Source organism: Xenopus laevis, chromosome 9_10L (genome assembly GCF_017654675.1).
Source record: "Xenopus laevis strain J_2021 chromosome 9_10L, Xenopus_laevis_v10.1, whole genome shotgun sequence".
NCBI lineage: Eukaryota > Metazoa > Chordata > Amphibia > Anura > Pipidae > Xenopus > Xenopus laevis.
Window position 1 is genome coordinate 115,830,677 of NC_054387.1, and position 18,825 is coordinate 115,849,501.

An 18,825-nucleotide genomic window follows, 5' to 3' on the forward strand; every position below is an offset into this window, starting at 1 on the left:
TGGTCGCCTGGCGACTAATCGCCTCGTCTTTGCGCGACCAATCTCCCCAAACGCCTTCCCATACTCTGCGCCGGCTAAAATGAAAAAAAACGCAGGCACTAATCATACGCAGCAATTAATTTTCTGAAGTCGCCCGAAGTTTCTCTTGGGGCGATTTGGGAAAACGAATCGCCGCATGTGATTAGCGCCGGCGTCTATTTCATTTTAGCCGGAATGGTCCGTGGGTAGCCTGTTATCCTGCAAAAAGATAGTAGGGAAAGACAGTGTAGAGCAGGGGTGCCCAAATTATAAATCGGGATCTACCAGTAGATTTTTAACTGGTGATCAGTAGATCTCAAGACACTGTCAACTAACAGCTTGTCTAAATCACCCTCCTGTTTCATTCTTTTCATTCAGATATTTATTATCTTAATGTTACATAAGAAATAGTTGTTAAATATAGCAATATAAATTCTCTCATAAAACAAATATGTAGGCGATATTTTCCATGGAGCAGAATGCTAACAATGCTTTTATGGATGTAGATCATAATGGGGCAACATCACTAAACGTAGACCCCACATTAATAAAGTATGGGCACTCCTGGGGCAGAGATAATCAGAGTCTGGTAGAAATGCTTTGGGATTGTGTACCAGCCCAAGGAAACCACATCCCTTTAGCATAGATCTTATGTGCATATGAAGATGCCCCATTAGCTCCCCATCTTCTTCACAGCTCATGCTCTGGGCTGTTTTCACTTACCTGAGCTTAGGGACCGACAGTATAATGTAAATATAGAATATAAAAGTCACCATACAGGGTTGATTAGTAATAAATTCACTCTCGTTACATGGCAGCTAAGAATCCATTTAAGTTTGCTGAAGAATTTCATAATCAGCCCTGTAGCCTCAGCCTATTGGACAGACAAACCTTATTTACAGCTTGATGATTTGTAACACCCCGTAAGCTTAGCTTCTCAGAAGCTGCCCAGAACAAACTAAGCCTGTGCAGTGTCATTAACACTCCTAACAAAATGCAAGATGGTGACCCCCCTGTGCACAAATTTGAAGAACTAAATCATTACTGTAATAGACATTCTGGAACTTTAGGCTGTTGCAATAAGTTTCCAATATAAAATACAGTTTTTCTACCCATATTTGTTATTACGGTTTCATTCTCCTTTAAAGAAACACTATTATTTAAAAATAAAGTTAGTGTCTGAAGACAATGTTTAGTAAAGTAGAGTAGCCGAGTATATTGATTTACATAAAGGGTCACTTTTCCTTCTTCTCTTGCAGACGATTGTTATGAACGACTGTATTATACGAGGTGATCTGGCAAATGTTCGAGTGGGGCGTCATTGTGTCATCAAAAGCCGCAGTGTGATCAGACCTCCCTTTAAGAAATTTAGCAAAGGGTGAGTTGTCTGTAATCTGAATTATAAAGGATCACAGTAGGAACCGCTACATCTGTTTTTCAAAGCAGAAAGGTATGTGAAATCATGGGGAGTGCTGATCTGTTAGGGCTAGGAGGTAGGTGATTATAGTCACTTTGAGGCGATAAACTGGCACTCCCCACTGATTTTACATTGCCTTCTCCTTTCATATAGCTAGTAATGGGATCACACTTTGTTTATTTCATAAGAAAAGCCAGGCAAGTTTAGTTTCAAAATACTGTGGAATATGTTGGCGCTATACACAGTAAAGGTTAATTACAGAAGGGGATTCTGTCATGTCATTTAAGGTATTTTTTTTCTAAATAACACCATTTTCATTGCAAATAAAACTAAACTCTCCCGTTTAAAAATTTTTTCCTGAACCAGCAAGTTTATTTCTTTTTAGTTGTAAAATTGGTATGTAGGCAGTAGGGTTGCCACCTTTTCAAAAATTCAATTTACCGGCCAGTGATGGGGCGGGTTGTGACACAAAAAGGGATGGGTGTGATGCAAAAAGGGGCGGATCCATGGGGGGTGTTGTTCCGCAAAAGGGGCGTGGCCACGCAGTGCCAAGAAGATGAAGAAAAGGTAAGTTCCACCGGAGGGCAAAGGGCTTTTGTTAAGGGTATTACAAATTACTGGCAACTACATTGCCGGCCACGGCCTTAGCAGGTGTTTTACCGGCTAGGCCGGTAATTTGAATTATTTCCAATGGAGATGCATTTTTGGGAGATTTGTCACCTGCAGTCGTGCATTTTTATCACAGACGACAAATCTCCCGATCGGCCACTGCCCTAATATAATAGTGCATTTGTTCTTGGACACCTGCTGCCCTAGTATTCAAGTTACATTGTGTAAATCCTGGTGCTGTCGCAGATTGTCATAATTGCTGAAATTGCAGCCAGCTCTTCAATGAGTATTTATGTAACAAATAAGTACATGTTGCAAGGCCCAGGTTGAAGCTAAAATGTTGTAATTTTCCTCTATGTTCTCGTACAATCAGACAAAAAATCTTTTTGTAGCTGGGTCAGTAAGTGGGCTGGAAATGAAAATCCTTTGTCCATAATAATGGACAATAATTATACTGGGGAGCCAAACTGGGTTGGATTGTACACGTGCTGAGAAGTCATGCTGTACAGCAGATTCATGTGATATTAATACACATGACGGCATACAGGGGTTCTGCAAACCAGTCGCAATGTTTTAAAGGGACACAATCGTCAAATTGTTATCTGTGTATTTGTGCCCCAGACCCGTTGGAAGTGTCTTATTTCTTGTCATGGGTTTTAAAGGGGTTGTTCACCTTTAAACTAACTTCTAGTATGAAGTAGATGTGAGTGATATTCTGAGATAATTTGTAATTGGTTTTCATTTTATATTATTTGTGGTTTTTGAGTTATTTAGCTTTTTATTCAGCATCTCTCCAGTTTGCAATTCTGCTTGCTAGCGTCCCAATTATCCTAGCAACCATGCATTGATTTGAATAAGAGACTGGAAGATGAACAGGAGAGGACCTGAATAGAAAGATGAGTAATAAAAACAATACATTTTAGCCTTACAGAGCATTTGTTTTGTTTTTTTTAATAGGTTTTATTTTGTTTTAATGCATTTTAAACAACAGGTGAGAAAAACAAGGAAAGGAAAGGTGGTGTACATTGAACCGTCATGTCATATAGCATAAATATAGCATACATTGTAACATGAAACAGGGTGCCGATGATTAATAGGAAGGTGCTGATGATTAATGGCACTGATTGGTGATTGGTGGCCTCAATTGCATGGCTATCTAACCAGGGGGACCATATCTTCTCGTATTTCAAGGGGAGTTTATTAATCAATTTGACCCATTGAGCAATTGCGGGTGTCGTGCCTCCCCTTTTTAGCATAGAATAGAAGGACCCTGGCAAGAGATCTAGTTTTGTTTAGCGGGAGGCGGCTTTCTACCAGCCCCAGAGCATTTGTTTTTTAGACGGAGTCAGTGACCCCCATTTGAAAGATGGGAAAGAGTCAGAAGAAGAAGGCAAATAATTAAAAAACTTGAAAAAATAAATAATGAAGACCAACTGAAAAGTTTCTTAGAATTGGTCATTCTATAACATACTAAAAGTTAATTTAAAGTTAAGCCACCCATTTAAAGCAATGCTGCTTGATAAACCCAACTCTCTCATTAAGGGTCCTATTTATCAAAATGTCAGTTTAGAGCTTAATAAATAAAAACTCACCATTTTTAGAACCGTATTTAGCAAATGGTGAGTTATAACTTTCACCCACTGATAAGTACTATTCTAAAAATCCCATAGGAATGACTAGAACGTGGGTCAAGTTTTTATTTATTAAGCTCTAAACTCACATTTTGATAAATTGGACCCTTATTGTATGAGGATTCTCCAATGGAAACCCTACCTGCTCTGTGTTATAACTTTCACCTATTGATAAATACAATTCTAAATCAGAAGAAAAAAAAGCAAATATTTCAAAAGCTATAAAAAAGAAATAATGAAGACCAATTGAAAAGTTGCTGAGAATTAGCCATTCTATAACATACTAAAAGTTAACGTGAAGGTGAACCACCCCTTTAACCATGAGGTCAGAACTTCGCCATAGGCAGCATTAGGGTTGCAAATAGCCAATCATTGATGGAGCACATATTTGTGGCTGCAATTTAAGGTTTTTTGCTAACTGAGCACAGTGACATTTTATTTCCAGCTGACAATGAAACAATCGCCACCTCTTATTGGCTTTTATAGGAACCACCTGACACCACTAGTACAGACTAATTCACATTTTTTTAGGCCGAGAACCACTGTGGGGTTTCCATTGAAGTCAATGGGAGTTTGAAGGGATGGTTTCAGATGCTTCTTCATTGTTTATTTTAGCAAATGTCCAATTACACGGGGGTAGTGATTTCCAGTCATTGCTCATCACCCCCTTTCTCTTTGTTTATTGCAGTGTGGCGTTTTTCCCTTTACACATCGGTGACCACGTCTTCATCGAAGAGGACTGCGTGGTTAACGCAGCGCAGATTGGCTCATATGTCCACATAGGAAAGAACTGTGTGATTGTGAGTATTGTGCAAAAAAAAAAAAAGCTGCATTGCAATTAGGGATGCACTGAATCCACTATTTTGGATTCGGCCGAACCCCTGAATCCTTTGTGAAAGATTCGGCCGAATAGCGAACGGAATCCGAACCCTAATTTGCATATGCAAATTAGGGGTGGGAAGGGGAATTTTTTTTGTTTTGTGACAAAAAGTCACGCGATTTCCCTCCCCACCCTAATTTGCATATGCAAATTAGGATTCGGCCGAATCCTGCTGGAAAAGGCTGAATCCCGAATCCTGGATTCGGTGCATCCCTAATTGCAATTGATATATGTTGGGTTGTTAGCATCTTCCCCCCCCCCATGCAATAAATCCAGTGATCCCCAACCAGTGGCTCGTGAGTAACATGTTGCTCACTGACCCCTTGGATGTTGCTCTCAGTGGCCTAAAAGCTTTTTTTTTAATTCTTGGCTTGAAGGCAAGTTTTGGTTGTATAAAAAACAGTTGTACTGTCAAGTAGAGCCTTTTGTAGGCTGTCAGTCCACACAGGGGCTACCAAATAGCCAATCACAGCCCTTATTTGGCACCTCCAGGAACTTATGTCATGCTTGCGTTGCTCCCCAACTGTTTTTATAGTTGATTGTGGCTCACGGGTAAAAAAGGTTGGGAACCCCTGCAATAATCATTTGTTAAAAAAACATACACATTGAGTAGTAAATATACCGTTTGGTCCATAAATCTTTGGACAGAAACTTTTTTCTAATTTTGGTTCTCAAATCCAGCTAGATGCAATCAAATTGAATTGGAAAGCTTTTTATAATACAGATGGACAATGACCCAAAACATGCAGTCAAAGCAACCCAGGAGTTTATTAAAGCAAAGAAGTGGAATATTCTTGAATGGCCAAGTCAGTCACCTGATCTGAACCCAATTGAGCAGCATTTCACTTTTTGTAGACTAAACTTCTGACAGAAAGACCACAAACAAACAGCAACTGAAAGCCGCTGCAGTAAAGGCCTGGCAGAGCATTAAAAAGGAGGAAAGCCAGAATCTGGTGATGTCCTTGAGTTCAAGACTTCCTTGGCCATCTTATCAACACTGCCATCGCATTTGTTCCAAACGATTTCTTATTGCAGGGCCGTAGATGTGTCTTAAAAGATTGCTGTAAGATTCTGGACAATACTGTGTTACCTCCAGAAACCGTGGTTCCTCCCTTCACGGTGTTTGCTGGATGTCCGGGTAAGTTGGCATACAATAAATCGCTGATATTTGGCAGAAGGGGTGGTTATAACACAATAAAAAAGCTAGGGGGTGTGATGGGCTCATCTCAGATACAAAGTTTGTCTGATTTTTTTCTCCGTTTTATTAGGTCTGTTTTCTGGAGAACTCCCAGAATGCACTCAAGACCTCATGATTGACGTGACCAAGAATTACTACCAGAAGTTCCTCCCCCTGACACAGATTTAGTCTCTTATTACAGCTTGAGCTTTTTTTTTTTTTTTTTAAATTTGTTAATGTATATATGTTATGTGCATCCAATTGATTAACAATGTATGAAATTGTCTCCCTCTAGCTATGTAACACTATGTATTTATTAATGCCCTGCCTCTCACCTATTTGTGACTCTGTTATGAACTCTATTGAACCTGAAGAGCTCCAGCTCAGGCATATGCTATGCTGCTCCCAGCTGGGACTGCCTTAGGAAACCCATAGCAATGCTCATCTGCCTCCGAGTATTGCCAGTGCTGCACTTTTCATTAAAACAGATAATTGCATTGGCTATACAACTGCCACTCATTCTCTTGTTTTTTATACTGGATGAGATGCTCTCTTCACATCCTGATTTCCAGATTCTATATTTCATCTTCTTCTAAACATTAACTATGTCCTGTACTTTGCTTTAAAGGGTGCATATACTTTCCCTACATCTCTCTGATGTGCGACCCATAGTTATCCCTCCCTAGTCATTTCATTGTTATCTAACATAGGAAGATTTATTGTGCCATAGCAGCAGAGGAACAGATATAGTGCTGATTAGATGTTTGACAGTAGAAGTAAAGTTTAATCCCTCCATTGACAATTGCCTGAACAACACAGAGCAGGAAGGGTTTCCATTGGAGAATCCTCATACATAGTAGTAACATAGTAAGTTAGGTTGAACTTGATGGACGTGTGTCTTTTTTCAACCTTTTTACTTTTTTTAACCTGCCTATAAACCCCTTCTGAATATTTAGGTGGAACCTCTTTTCTAATCGGAATGGGTGACCTTGTGACATCTGGAAAGACCTACTGGTAAATAAAGCATTAGAGAGATTACTCTATGATCCCCTTATATATTTATACATAGTTATTATATTCCCCCCTTAAGCGCCTCTTCTCCAGCGTGAACATCCTGAATTTGGCCAGTCTTTCTTCATAGCTGAAATTTTCCATTCCTTTTTTTTTTACCAGTGTGGTTGCACTTTTTCAGACCCTTTCTAATACAATAATGTCCTGTTTGAGTGATGGAGACCAAAACTGTACGGCATATTCTAGATGGGGCCTTACAAGTGCTCTATACAGTGGAAGAATGACCCCCTCCTCCCTTGACTCTATGCCCCTTTTAATACAGCTCAAGACCTTATTTGCCCTTGATGCTGCTGACTGGCATTGCTTGCTACAGCCAAGTTTATCATCTACAAGGACTCCAAGGTTCTTTTCCATAATGGATTTGCCTAGTGCAGTCCCATTAAGGGTATAAGTGGATATTTTTACATTTATCAACATTGAATCTCATTTGCCACTTAGCTGCCCAGATTGCCAGTTTGTCAAGATCCTGATGCAAGGATGCCACATCCTGGATGGAATTAATTGGGCTGGATAGTTTTGTGTCATCTGCAAACACGGATACATTACTTACAATACCCTCCCCTAAATTATTAATGAACAAGTTAAATAAAAGTGGACCCAATACTGAGCCCTGGGGGACCCCACTAAGAACCTTAATCCAAGCAGAGAATGTACCATTAACAACCACCCTCTGTGCCCAATCCTGTAGCCAGTTTCCTATCCATGTGCAAACGGCTTCATTAAGCCCAACAGACCTTAGTTTAGAAAGCAGTGGTTTGTGGGGCACACTATCAAACACTTTGGCAAAATCCAAATAGATCACATCTACTGCCCCCCCCCCCCACTGTCCAGCATGTTACTTACCTCATCATAAAAAGCAATCAAATTCGTCTGACATGACCTATCCTTCATAAAGCCATGCTGATTATGGCTCATAATGCCATTCACTAGGACAAAACTTTGAATGTGATCCCTTAACAAGCCTTCAAATAATTTGCCCACCACAGATGTCAAACTTACTGGCCTATAATTGCCAGGCTGAGATGGTAATCCCTTTTTAAATATTGGAATGACATCAGCTTTTCTCCAATCCATAGGTACCATACCAGATGAAAGCAAATCTGAGAAAATCAGAAATAGAGGCTGGTCAAAAACTGAACTAAGCTCTCTTAGAACCCGGGGGTGTATGCCATCAGGCCCTGATGGCTATCACAGGAGACCTGGCTGCAGTAGCATCAGTGATGTTTTGGGATCTCCATTGCTGGCACACCAGCCTACCCTCACCACAAGAATAATGCTGTAATGATTGAGGTTTTTGGAGTGACCAGCAAGCAGCACATATTGTTGACAGCAAGACGGCCCTACGTTTTCTATAGCCTGTTGATATATGTACTGTGGTGGTTCCCCTTCAAGTTAATTTTTCATATATTACAGAATGACAACTTCTAAGCAATTTTTCAATTGGTCTTCATTATTTTTTTTATATATAGTTTTTTTTTAATTGTTTGCCTTCTTCTTCGGACTCTTTCCAGCTTTCAAATGGGGGTCGCTGACCCCATCTAAAAACAAATGCTTTGTAAGGCGACACTTTTATTGTTATTGCACATTTGTATTACTCCTCTTTCTATTCAGTCCCTCTCCTATTCATATTCCAGTCTCCCTTTCAAATCAGTGCATGGTTGGTAGGGTAATTTGGACCCTAGCAACCAGATTGCTGAATTTGAAAACTGGAGAGCTGCTGAATAAAAAGCTAAATAACTCAAAAACCACAAATAATAAAAAATTAAAACCAATTGCAAATTTTCTCAGAATATCATCCTCCACATCATACTAAAAGTTCATTTAAAGGTGAATAACCCCTTTAACACACAGTATGAAAAATATGCTATTGCACTGCATGATGGGATGGAAGGAGCATTCTTTCACCAGAGCAACCTTGTTCTAAATAATAACTAGACCCGTGGGCTTGTACAGGTATACAGCCTGTTATCCAGAATGCTCAAGACCTGTGGTTTTCCGGATAAGGGATTTTTCTGTAATTTGGATCTCCATACCTTAAGTCTACAAAAAAAATTGATTTAAACATTAAATAAACCCAATATAATTGTTTTGCTTCCAATAAGGAATAATTATGTCTTAATTGGGATCTAGTATATATTACTGTTTTATTTAGGGATGCACAGAATCTAGGATTCAGCCAAATCCTTCTGCCAGGCCGAACCAAATCCGAATCCTAATCCTAATTTGTCATATGCAAATTAGGGGGAGGGAAATCGCATGACTGCCACAAAACAGGGGAGTAAAAAATGGTTTCCCCTTCCCACCCCTAATTTACATATGCAAATTAGGATTCGGTACGGTACTCGGACGAATCTTTTGCGTAGGATTCGGCCGAATCCAAAATAGTGGATGTGGTGCATCCCTAGTTTTATTATTACTGAGAAAAAGAAAATCTTTTAAAAAAAATAGAATGATTTGCTTTTAACGGTGTCTTTGGGAAATGGCCTTTCCAGAATTCAGAGATTTTGGGATAACTGATCCCATTCCTGTATTTCCAAAGGGCTTCCAGCAATATGGTGCCAGAGTTGGTGGGAATACAGCACAAGCCATTTCTCTGCAATGATGCTGGCGTTTGCATATTTACCAACCATGCAGAGCCGTTCCCAGCACAAAATGACTACCCTGGAGATGATTTATACCTTATAAATGACTTCCCTGTGTGCGGCACCGCAGTGATCCAGAGTTCTTATCTGTAAATGTCAGCCTGATGTTTTTTTGCCTTTCTGGCCACAGATTGATCATGCACCAATATCATTGTCTACAGCTGAGATTCATGAAGCCTGCCAGTGGTTTAAATGTACAAACGGGGCACTAAAGAGTAAAAACCACCTGCATTCATCCTTAGCATTGGAAATCCATCCACATTCTCTAAGACGGACTTGAAGATGTGTATCTTGGTAAGTAACAGGACTATGGGAAATCCATCAATACCTTATTACTATGCAGGTAACTTATTTTCTGCAATATTGCAGAAGTATTTTTTAATTGTTTTTGTTGAAAGCAGTGCTCAGAAATGCCAATCATGAGCCAGGCAGCCCACAGGTCACCTTATTCAATAACATGGGAGCTGATTCAGGGTGGGATTGTCATTTTGATCCACCAATAGTTGCTGAGATCAGAATCCTGCATGTGCAAAGCTACCCATACTGGTATATGTATCCAGGCCCAGATTGAAAACTGAATCCACCGTACACCAGCTCTTGGCACACCAGCAAATTAGAAAGGGCTCTTCTTCACTTTCTGATGTTCCAATCATTCCAGCTGTTGGCCTAAACAATAAAAAAGGTCATTATTATTATCATCATCGCATCTTACTCCCACTGGCATGTAAGCGAGAAACAAAGGATTTCCACTTATCTCTGTCTTTGGTCAATTTTGTGACTGTGCCCCAGGTTTCTTACAAATTCTTAAAGGGCTTGTACAACCTTTAAATTAACTTTTAGTATGATGTAGTGAGCGATGCTGAGACTATTTGCAACTGGTTTTCATTTTTTATCATTTGTGGTTTTTCCGTTATTTAGCTTTTTATTCAGCAGCTCTGCAGTTTGCAATTTCAGCAACATGTGGCTAGGGTCCAAATTACCCTAGCAGCCATGCACTGATTTGAATAAGAGACTGGAAGATGAATTGGGGAGGCCTGAATTGAAAGATGGGTAATAAAAAAGAGCGCTAACAATACATTTGTAGCCTTACTGAACATTTGTCTTTTAGATGGGGTCAGTGACCCTCCATTTGAAAGCTGGAAAGGGTCAGAAGAAAAAAGGCAAATAATGTAGACCAGTTGAAAAGTTGCTAGAATTGTCTATTTTATAACATACTTACCACCCCTTTAAGTTCTGCCTGAAATGTATGTTGCCATGTCTCTGTAGGACGGCCTCTTCTCCACTTCTACTCTGGTGTCCAGTGAAGGGTAATGTTGGTGGTTGAGTCTGTACTACACCTTAGTACATGTCCAATCCACTTCCATTGCCTTTGCAGTCTGATGGTGGCCATGTCCTGTAGACCAGTGATCACCAACCAGTGGTTCGTCAGCAACATATTGCTCTTCAACCCCTTGGATGTTGCTCCCAGTGGCCTCAAAGTAGGTGCTTATTTTTTCATTCCAGGCTTGGAAGCAAGTTTTGGTTGCATAAAACCCATCCAAACAGAGAGTAGGCCGCAAGCCAACATAGGGGCTACCAATAGCCAATTAGAGCCCATATTTGGCACACCAGCAACTTTTTGCATGCTTATGTTGCTCTCCAACTTTGTTTTTTACATTTGAATGTGGATCACGGGTAAAAAGGTAATGGGTTTTTATAACCAGAATGCACTGGCTTATATCATCATGAAGTAATAGGGTCCCAGAAGTTCATGGTGACCTTCAGTTATATTATATTTTACGGTAGATGGTACATCATTGCTGATGATGTGGGAGCTACTCACTGGAAATGTTCCACAATACATACACTCCCCAAGGCACAGCGTAATCTACATCATTAAGTGGGGACACGGTGACGCACCCCTCCGTTACCTATGCAAGTGTTCCTGAGCACAGCTGCCTTCATTATCTCATCTCTGGTTACTTTGTGATACTTGCGAGCTTCGTATTGCTGAGAAGGAGCCTCATGAATATCAATGGCTTCAGGTTAAATGGATGAATAATCACCAGCCTATAAATAGGCAGACTCAGTGGTCACCTTTCCTGTAAGCGCTGCCTTATCCTTTCACTGGGAAGTGTTTTGTTCTTGTTTTATTCACCACTAATTAATTCATCAAACCTTTGTGTTGCCGTCAAGTCTTTCCATGACCCTTAGAGACGACTTCACTTATTGATTGGCATCTGCCATGGTGTTCACTTATATATAAACAAGCATCTACGGAGTCTATTATTGTGGGATGGAGGGGTTCTTATGGCAGCTGTATTGAGATTTACCCCACTCGACTCTTTTAAAGTATGACACCATTGTTATTTGGGGACCTGGGTCACTTACAGACAAATCTGGCAAAGGGATTGCATGCAGGGGAAGTCTTAAAAGGTGGTCATAGACGTAACAATTATGATCTTTCTTCGAAAAGATGTTTGTTTCAAAACACGTGTGTAGAGCTGAATCGTCAGATATACAGGTAGAAACAATAGAATTCTACCTGTATCTGACGATTCAGCACTAAACAGTGGCCAATGTTCAGGTGCCTTCGAAGGCACCCAATCAAAATTTTCCACCTGTGCCAATCAACAAGCCGACCGAATCCAAGTCTTCTGCCGATATTGGTCGGCTCATCTCCTGCCATAGATGCACTGAATATTGTATGAAGATTAGTTTTGTACGATATTATCGGTGAGAAAATGGCCACGTTAATGCCCATTTCAGTATTGAACCATACAATATTCTTTAATGAAAAGGGGCCTAAATCTTTCCAAATGTGTCTGTATTTAATGATAGAGCCAATAAGATTTTCCAATGAGAATCATCCCTGCTATTGGCACATCCATCATCTCACTAGTCATCAGAAATGGTAGCTACAGTGCTGCTTTGGTGTCCAGAACAAGAAAAACATACATTTAGTTCATCCACAAATGGACATATGAACTGGGAGTTGGGTGACCCATGGACAGGTATTTGCCACTACAGGTTTTGTCCTCTGAAATTACCCCTACCACCCTCCTTGTTGGCACTGGTAATTTTTAGGTGGAAACAAGAAAACTAGGAAAATGCCAGTTCTCATGGCATCTTATTCTCTGAGCAAGATAATGATGCCCAAAACAAAACTGGTTTGGCTCAAGAACAAAGATATGTCCTGTAGTGGTCAATTTAAAGCCCTGATTTGAACAAAGAATCTGTGGTTCTCTCTGAAACCTGAGAATCATCATGGGTTGATTTACAAACATAGGAGCTAAACGGCAACCTCCAACTAAGCTGAGCAACCTATAGCAAATCCAAGGTCAGACTGTACAGGCGGGGCACTGAAAAAAAAATGGGCCCTAATCCCTGTGGCCCCCAGTGACCCAGACCCGCCTCCATGGCAGCCGGAGATTGTGCACCACCATAAGAAAGTACATGCCGAATGGGAAAAGAGGGCTGGGGTGGGGGCAGGCCTGGACTGACAATCTGTAGGTTCTGGCAAACACCAGAGTGGCTGCTGTAAAATGCCATTGACAGTCACTATTTAGTAGGCTGGTGGGGACTGTTTGGGCCTTTGTGTAATTGGAATTCCAGGACCTATTTTGATTCCCAGTCCAGACCTGGGTGGGGGGCCCACAGGAGTGGCAGAGGGCGGCCTGAGGGGATGTGCAGGCCCCTGATGGGCAGCCCCGGTCCGACGCTGAGCAAATCTGCCTGGAAGAACGGACCAAAATCATTTGTAGAATATGGTTTTACCCCTGTTTCTTTCCCCGGCCCACTAGTGAAGTGCGGGTCGGGCTTTCAAAGCCTGACTTCCGGGTTCCTTTTATAGACTTGCCCTGCCGATGACATCACAAAAGGGGCAAGGCGTGAGGCGCATCTATAAAAGCTCAACCAGGAAGTCGGAAGCCGCCATTTGGAAGGTTGCGGGAGGGGAGAGCAGTTAGAAGAGCTCAGCCTGCACCGGCCCAGAAACTGGAAAGGAGCGTGCAAGCTCGGCCCGAACTCGCCCGGCCAGCGGGTACCGCGGGTATCGTGTTGGCCTGCACATCACTACAACCGACCCCGATCTCTTAAATATATCTACATATAACTCTGTAATCGGCTCCTACTAGAAAGTATCCAGAGACTGAATGTTCTGTGCACAAAATAAAGTTCTTTTCTCATCCTGTATGTATGTGGAAGCCGCACCCCGCTATATAAATTGTGTAATATCCATTCTAACCATGGAATGTGTTTACAAGGAATTAAAAGCACAAAGCAGAAGAGCAATCAGTCGCTGTAGGTCGAGGCATTGGAGCTGTCATGTTCAGCCATCGGCTCATTGTGAAATAGGTCACTGGCAGATTTTAATTAGCCTCCTGACATAATTATCCTGATTGCTTTTCATAACAAAACTTGTACTGCTCATTCCCTCCGCCTGCTGTGAGGCAGTCTTTCATAATGCTATAGATTTATTTATCATATATATATATATATATATATATATATATATATATATGTGCCAATCTGAGACACTTTGCCATGCATTCTGTCCTCGTGACTCAATGTGCGGCTTCAGATGAATTTCAGATATATAATCTGTGAGTTACCACGTGATATACATCTTAATCCTTGGATTTTGAGTCTTGCTTGGTGTGGCCGGTATGTTTGCTACAGGAACTAGGTCACTCCTGTCTGCATTTGTCTGCTATAAATTCCTTTATATCAGATTCAGACTATGAGAGGTCTATGGAGATAATCCATAATCAGTGTCAGACTGGGTTGGACACTGCGGAAAAAACTGTGGGCCCCGCTTCCAGGTCAACTCCCTCTGGCACTTCTGATGCTCCCACTCCCCTTCTAGGTCCATTATAGCTGCAAATTAAAGGGGTGGTTCACCTTTAAGTTAACATTTAATATGTTATAGAATGGCCAAATCTAAGCACATTTTCAATTGGCCTTCATTTTTTCTTTTGTATAATTTTTTAATTATTTCCCTGCTTCTTTCCATCTTTCACCTCATCTAAAAAAACAAATGTTCTGTAAAGCTACAAATGTATTGTTATTGCTTCTTTTTTTTTTCTTCAGACCCTCTCCTATACACTTACCAGTCTCTAATTAAAATCAATGCATGGTTGCTAGGGTAACGTGCACCCTAACAACCGGATTGTTGAAATTGCAAACTGGAGAGCTGCTGAATAAAAAGCGAAATAACTCAAAAACCACAGATAATAAAAAATGAAAACTAACTACAAATTGTCTCAGAATGTCACTCTATAGATCATACTAAATGTTAAAATAAAGGTGAACAACTCCTTTAAGGAAGTAACATATGTGTCATGGCAGCGGTAGGGGAGGGAGGATGAATGTCAGGAGGGGGCCTTCGAAGTTGGAGCCCCGGTGGGCCCCATACACCCTAATCCGATACTGTTTGTAATGGAGGCATCTGTCAGTATTACTGTAGCTATCCTGGAGGCAACTAAAATGCAGCTGCAGGTGCCAGCCCTGTTTTGGGCAGACATAATATTTGTGGGCAAGGGGTGTACAATGACTTCCACCTCATAGGGAACCCACAATCCCCTCTGTCTATATATCTGGCAGCATGGGTACTGAATGAATAGGGATAAAAATGGCATGTTTTATATACTGAGCTTATTGCACCAGCCTAAAGTTTCAGCTTGTCAATAGCAGCAATGATCCAGGACTTCAAACTTGTCACAGGGGGTCACCATCTTGGAAAGTGTCTGTGACACTCACATGCTCAGTGGGCTCTGAGCAGCTGTTGAGAAGCTAAGCTTAGGGGTCGTCACTAATTATCCAGCAGAAAATGAGGTTGGCCTGTAATATAAGCTGATGCTACAGGGCTGATTATTAAATTCTGATGCTAGTTTCACTGGTTTCTGTGCTGCCATGTAGTAATTATCTGTATTAATTACTAATCAGCCTTATATTGTGACATTTCTATTCTATATGTACTGTATATTGTGAGTGGGTCCCTAAGCTCAGTAAGTAACAGCAGCACAGAGCATGTGCAGTGAATCAGCAGAAAAGAAGATGGGGAGCTACTGGGGCATCTTTGGAGACACAGATCTTTACTGCTAAAGGGCTGTGGTTGCGTTTGGGCTGGTACAGAAGCACAAAACATAATGTACAACATTTCTAGCTTCTACTTTAGTTTAACTTTCCTTGTCCTTTAAAAGACCTGCAAACTAATATGTACATCAACATAAAATGCCTGTTTGTTATACCCAGTGTACAATTTATAATGAATAAAGGATCATCAAAACAATAACGAGATCAGTGTTCGGTTTTGCCCTGTACTGTTATTACCTTCAGCTGATTTGTATCTCTCCAAAGCCGTAGGGTCCGTGTCCTTTCTGCATAACAACACCTTGCATTGCCTGATTAAAAGATTTAAATAGACCATAAACAGTAATTGTTGATAAGGAATTAGGGGATTAATGTGAAATGCTGTTTTTGGATTTAGATCTTACGTCAGTTTCAGCTGTAAGTGAAACCCAATGCTGCCTGCCAGGGCAATGAATGTGCAAGAGGAACAGGTGCAGGGTCAGTACCTGCACAGAACTCCAGTGACGCATCTACTTCATATTCATGTAGTTTCCAGTGCTGCCTGATCTGAGGTTGGTTACTCTAAAATACACAGCAATTAGTTAAAATGTAGCTGCACAGTGGCGTAAGTAGCTACTAGAGGGCCCTGAGACAGCAGGGAGGCCCAGACAGTCTGAAGGACATCCCCCTGGCAGTCTCCACCCTGTCTGCAACAAAACTGTCAGATCCACTTGCTTGTGGGGCACTGTAACATGACTTAAAAGGGGGACCCCAACATTTTTTATTTTTTGCACAGGGGGCACAGAAAAGTGCCATTATACCATCATGACTCTGTGGGTTTGTGTGAAAACCAAACATGTGCCAGTGCATTATACACTTTTAAATACAGAAGGAATGTGCTGAGAAAAGTGTTTTGGGCAGATTTGCACACCTCTCAACATTTGGAAAATGGAAAGAATGACAAAAACATTTGCCATGCATAGCGCAACTAGGGTTGCCACCCGTCTGGTATTTTACCGGCAATGTAGCTGCCGGTAATTCGTAATACCATTTACAAAATCCCCTGCCCGCCGATGAAAACTTACATTTTTGTTGGCTTCGGGTGGTGGCCCGCCCCTTTTGTGACGCTACTCCCCATGACCCCGCCCCTTTGTGACGCTAATCAACATGGACCCGCCCCCTTTGTGGCGCCACTCCCCATGGCTCCACCCCTTTTTGTGGTGCCCCTCATAGACTCCGCCCCTTTTGTGTCACACCCCGCCCCTTTATTTTCCGCCCCCCCACCATGGCCGGTAATTGTTTTTTTAAAAGGTGGCAACCCTAAGCACAACACTGGCCTCACCCCCTAAATACCGCATCCTTTTTACAAAATCTGCCAGGTTATGGAGAGTCTGAACACATTTCTGGGGGTTTTAGGGTCTAGTTTTATGTGTTATTATAGTTTTGCTAATGACAATGAATTGCCTTTTAAGCTGCAAGTCACAGTTTCCTCAATAAACTCATCTTAAATCGTTACAATTGTTTCTTTGCTTTGCTTAAATTGTTACAAAAGTATCTAAGTGCACCTGCCACATATTCCGGGCTCTCTGCCAAAAGCCTCAGTTTTAGAAACTTTGTATCTTTTTCCGGCTGTTCAGTGCAGGAGATCAAAGAGAAGTCATGACATTTCAGTAAGAATCAGGTTGAGCTGTCGGGACTGTTCTGCGAAAAACAGAACAGTTGGAAGGTTGTATTCTGTACAAACCCTACTAGTCCCGCCCCTCCAGTTCCACTTCCTGCTGCCACCTTTCTCAGGCAGTGCAGGGGAGTCGACATTGCACTGTAGGTCAGGAACCAATCAGCAGCTAGCAGGACCTGATAGAGAACTGAAGTCTATCTTTGCTTGTGTGATTGGCTGTCCCCCTCCTACTGTGCTTCTGGCAGGGAGCATTAGGTCACTCCCACGCCTCATTTGTAAAAGGGAGAAGTACTGTAGCAAATCTATGGGGAGCTCAAATAACAGGTGCACCTGGGCCTCTTCCTTGATGTGGTGAGTTACTATTTACTATTTGAAGACCTCACCTCTAGAATTATAATATTCATTTTTAGCCCAGAGTGAAACCAGCACCATATATTATTCATAATTACCTACAAGATAAGGAGAGTTCAATTGTGCTATATATGACTCCTTTAAGATGGGTTTATAAACTTTCAAAAACTGACTTAATATTGTAACCAAGGCAGGGCCGGATTTCGCGAGGAGCACAGAGGAGGAGCCGGAGCTCTGGGGAGCTGTGCGTCGGAGTGGCATGCTGCCCCTAATACTTTGCCGTCCTGGGCCCGGGCCTTTTTGGCCTTGCCACACATATCCGGGCCTGAACCAAGGAAGGGGAAGGCAAAATATCCTCTGCACTGAACCTTTTATCAATATACAGGTATGGGACTTGTTATCCAGTATGCTCCCTGGTGTTTTCCGGATAACAGATCTTTCCGTAATTTGGATCTTCATACATTAAGTCTACTAGAAAATCATGTAAACATTAAAGGGATTCTGTCATGATTTAAAAAGTCTAGTTTTTATTTCTAAATTACACTGCAAAAAAATTCACTCTACCATGTAAAATTAAATTCATGAACCAATAAGTGTAATTTTTTTTAGTTGTAATATTGGTGTGTAGGCACCATCTCAAGTCATTTTGCCTGGTCGTGTGCTCTTAGAAAGAGCCAGTTTTGCACTATAGAACTGCTTTCAGACAGGCTATTGTTTCTCCTACTCAATATAACTGAAGGAGTCGCAGTGGGACCTGGATTTTTACTACTGAGTGCTGTTCATATATGTACCAGGGTGCTGTTATCTGGTTACCTTATCTGGTTACCCACCTTAACCTGTTGTTAGGCTGCTGGGGGGGGGAAAGGGAGGGGGTGATATCACTCAAATTTGCAGTACAGCAGTAAAGAGTGACTGAAGTTTATCAGAGCACAAGTCACATTACTGGGGGCTTCTGGGAAACTGACAATATATCTAGCCCCATGTCATATTTCAAAATGAAAAATAAAAAAAATAAGTTTGCTCTTTTGAAAAATGGATTTCAGTGCAGCACTATTTACTAATAAACATATTTCCCCATGACAGTATCACTTTAAATAAACCCAATAGGCTAGTTTTGCTTCCAATAAGGATTAATTATATCTTAGTTGGGATCCACATACTGTTTTATTATTACAGAAAAAAAAGGGAATCATTTTTTAAAATTTGGATTATTTGGATATAATGGAGTCTATTGGAGATGGCCTTTCCGTAATTTGGAGCTTTCTGGATAATGAGTTTCCGGATAATGGATCCCATACAC

At 41.2% G+C, this 18,825-nt stretch overlaps 1 protein-coding gene across 1 annotated transcript in view; it reads left to right on the forward strand.

Moving 5' to 3' along the window:
- Positions 1 to 6,238, forward strand: part of dctn5.L (dynactin subunit 5 L homeolog) — an 11,939-nt gene extending 5,701 nt beyond the window's left edge. The window contains exons 3-6 of the mRNA XM_041575865.1: positions 1,278 to 1,396; positions 4,364 to 4,475; positions 5,591 to 5,693; positions 5,824 to 6,238. Coding sequence (XP_041431799.1) covers positions 1,278 to 1,396; positions 4,364 to 4,475; positions 5,591 to 5,693; positions 5,824 to 5,921 — 432 coding nt within the window. The 3' untranslated portion in view covers positions 5,922 to 6,238. The remainder of the gene's footprint in view (positions 1 to 1,277; positions 1,397 to 4,363; positions 4,476 to 5,590; positions 5,694 to 5,823) is intronic.
- Positions 6,239 to 18,825: the final 12,587 nt, after the last annotated feature.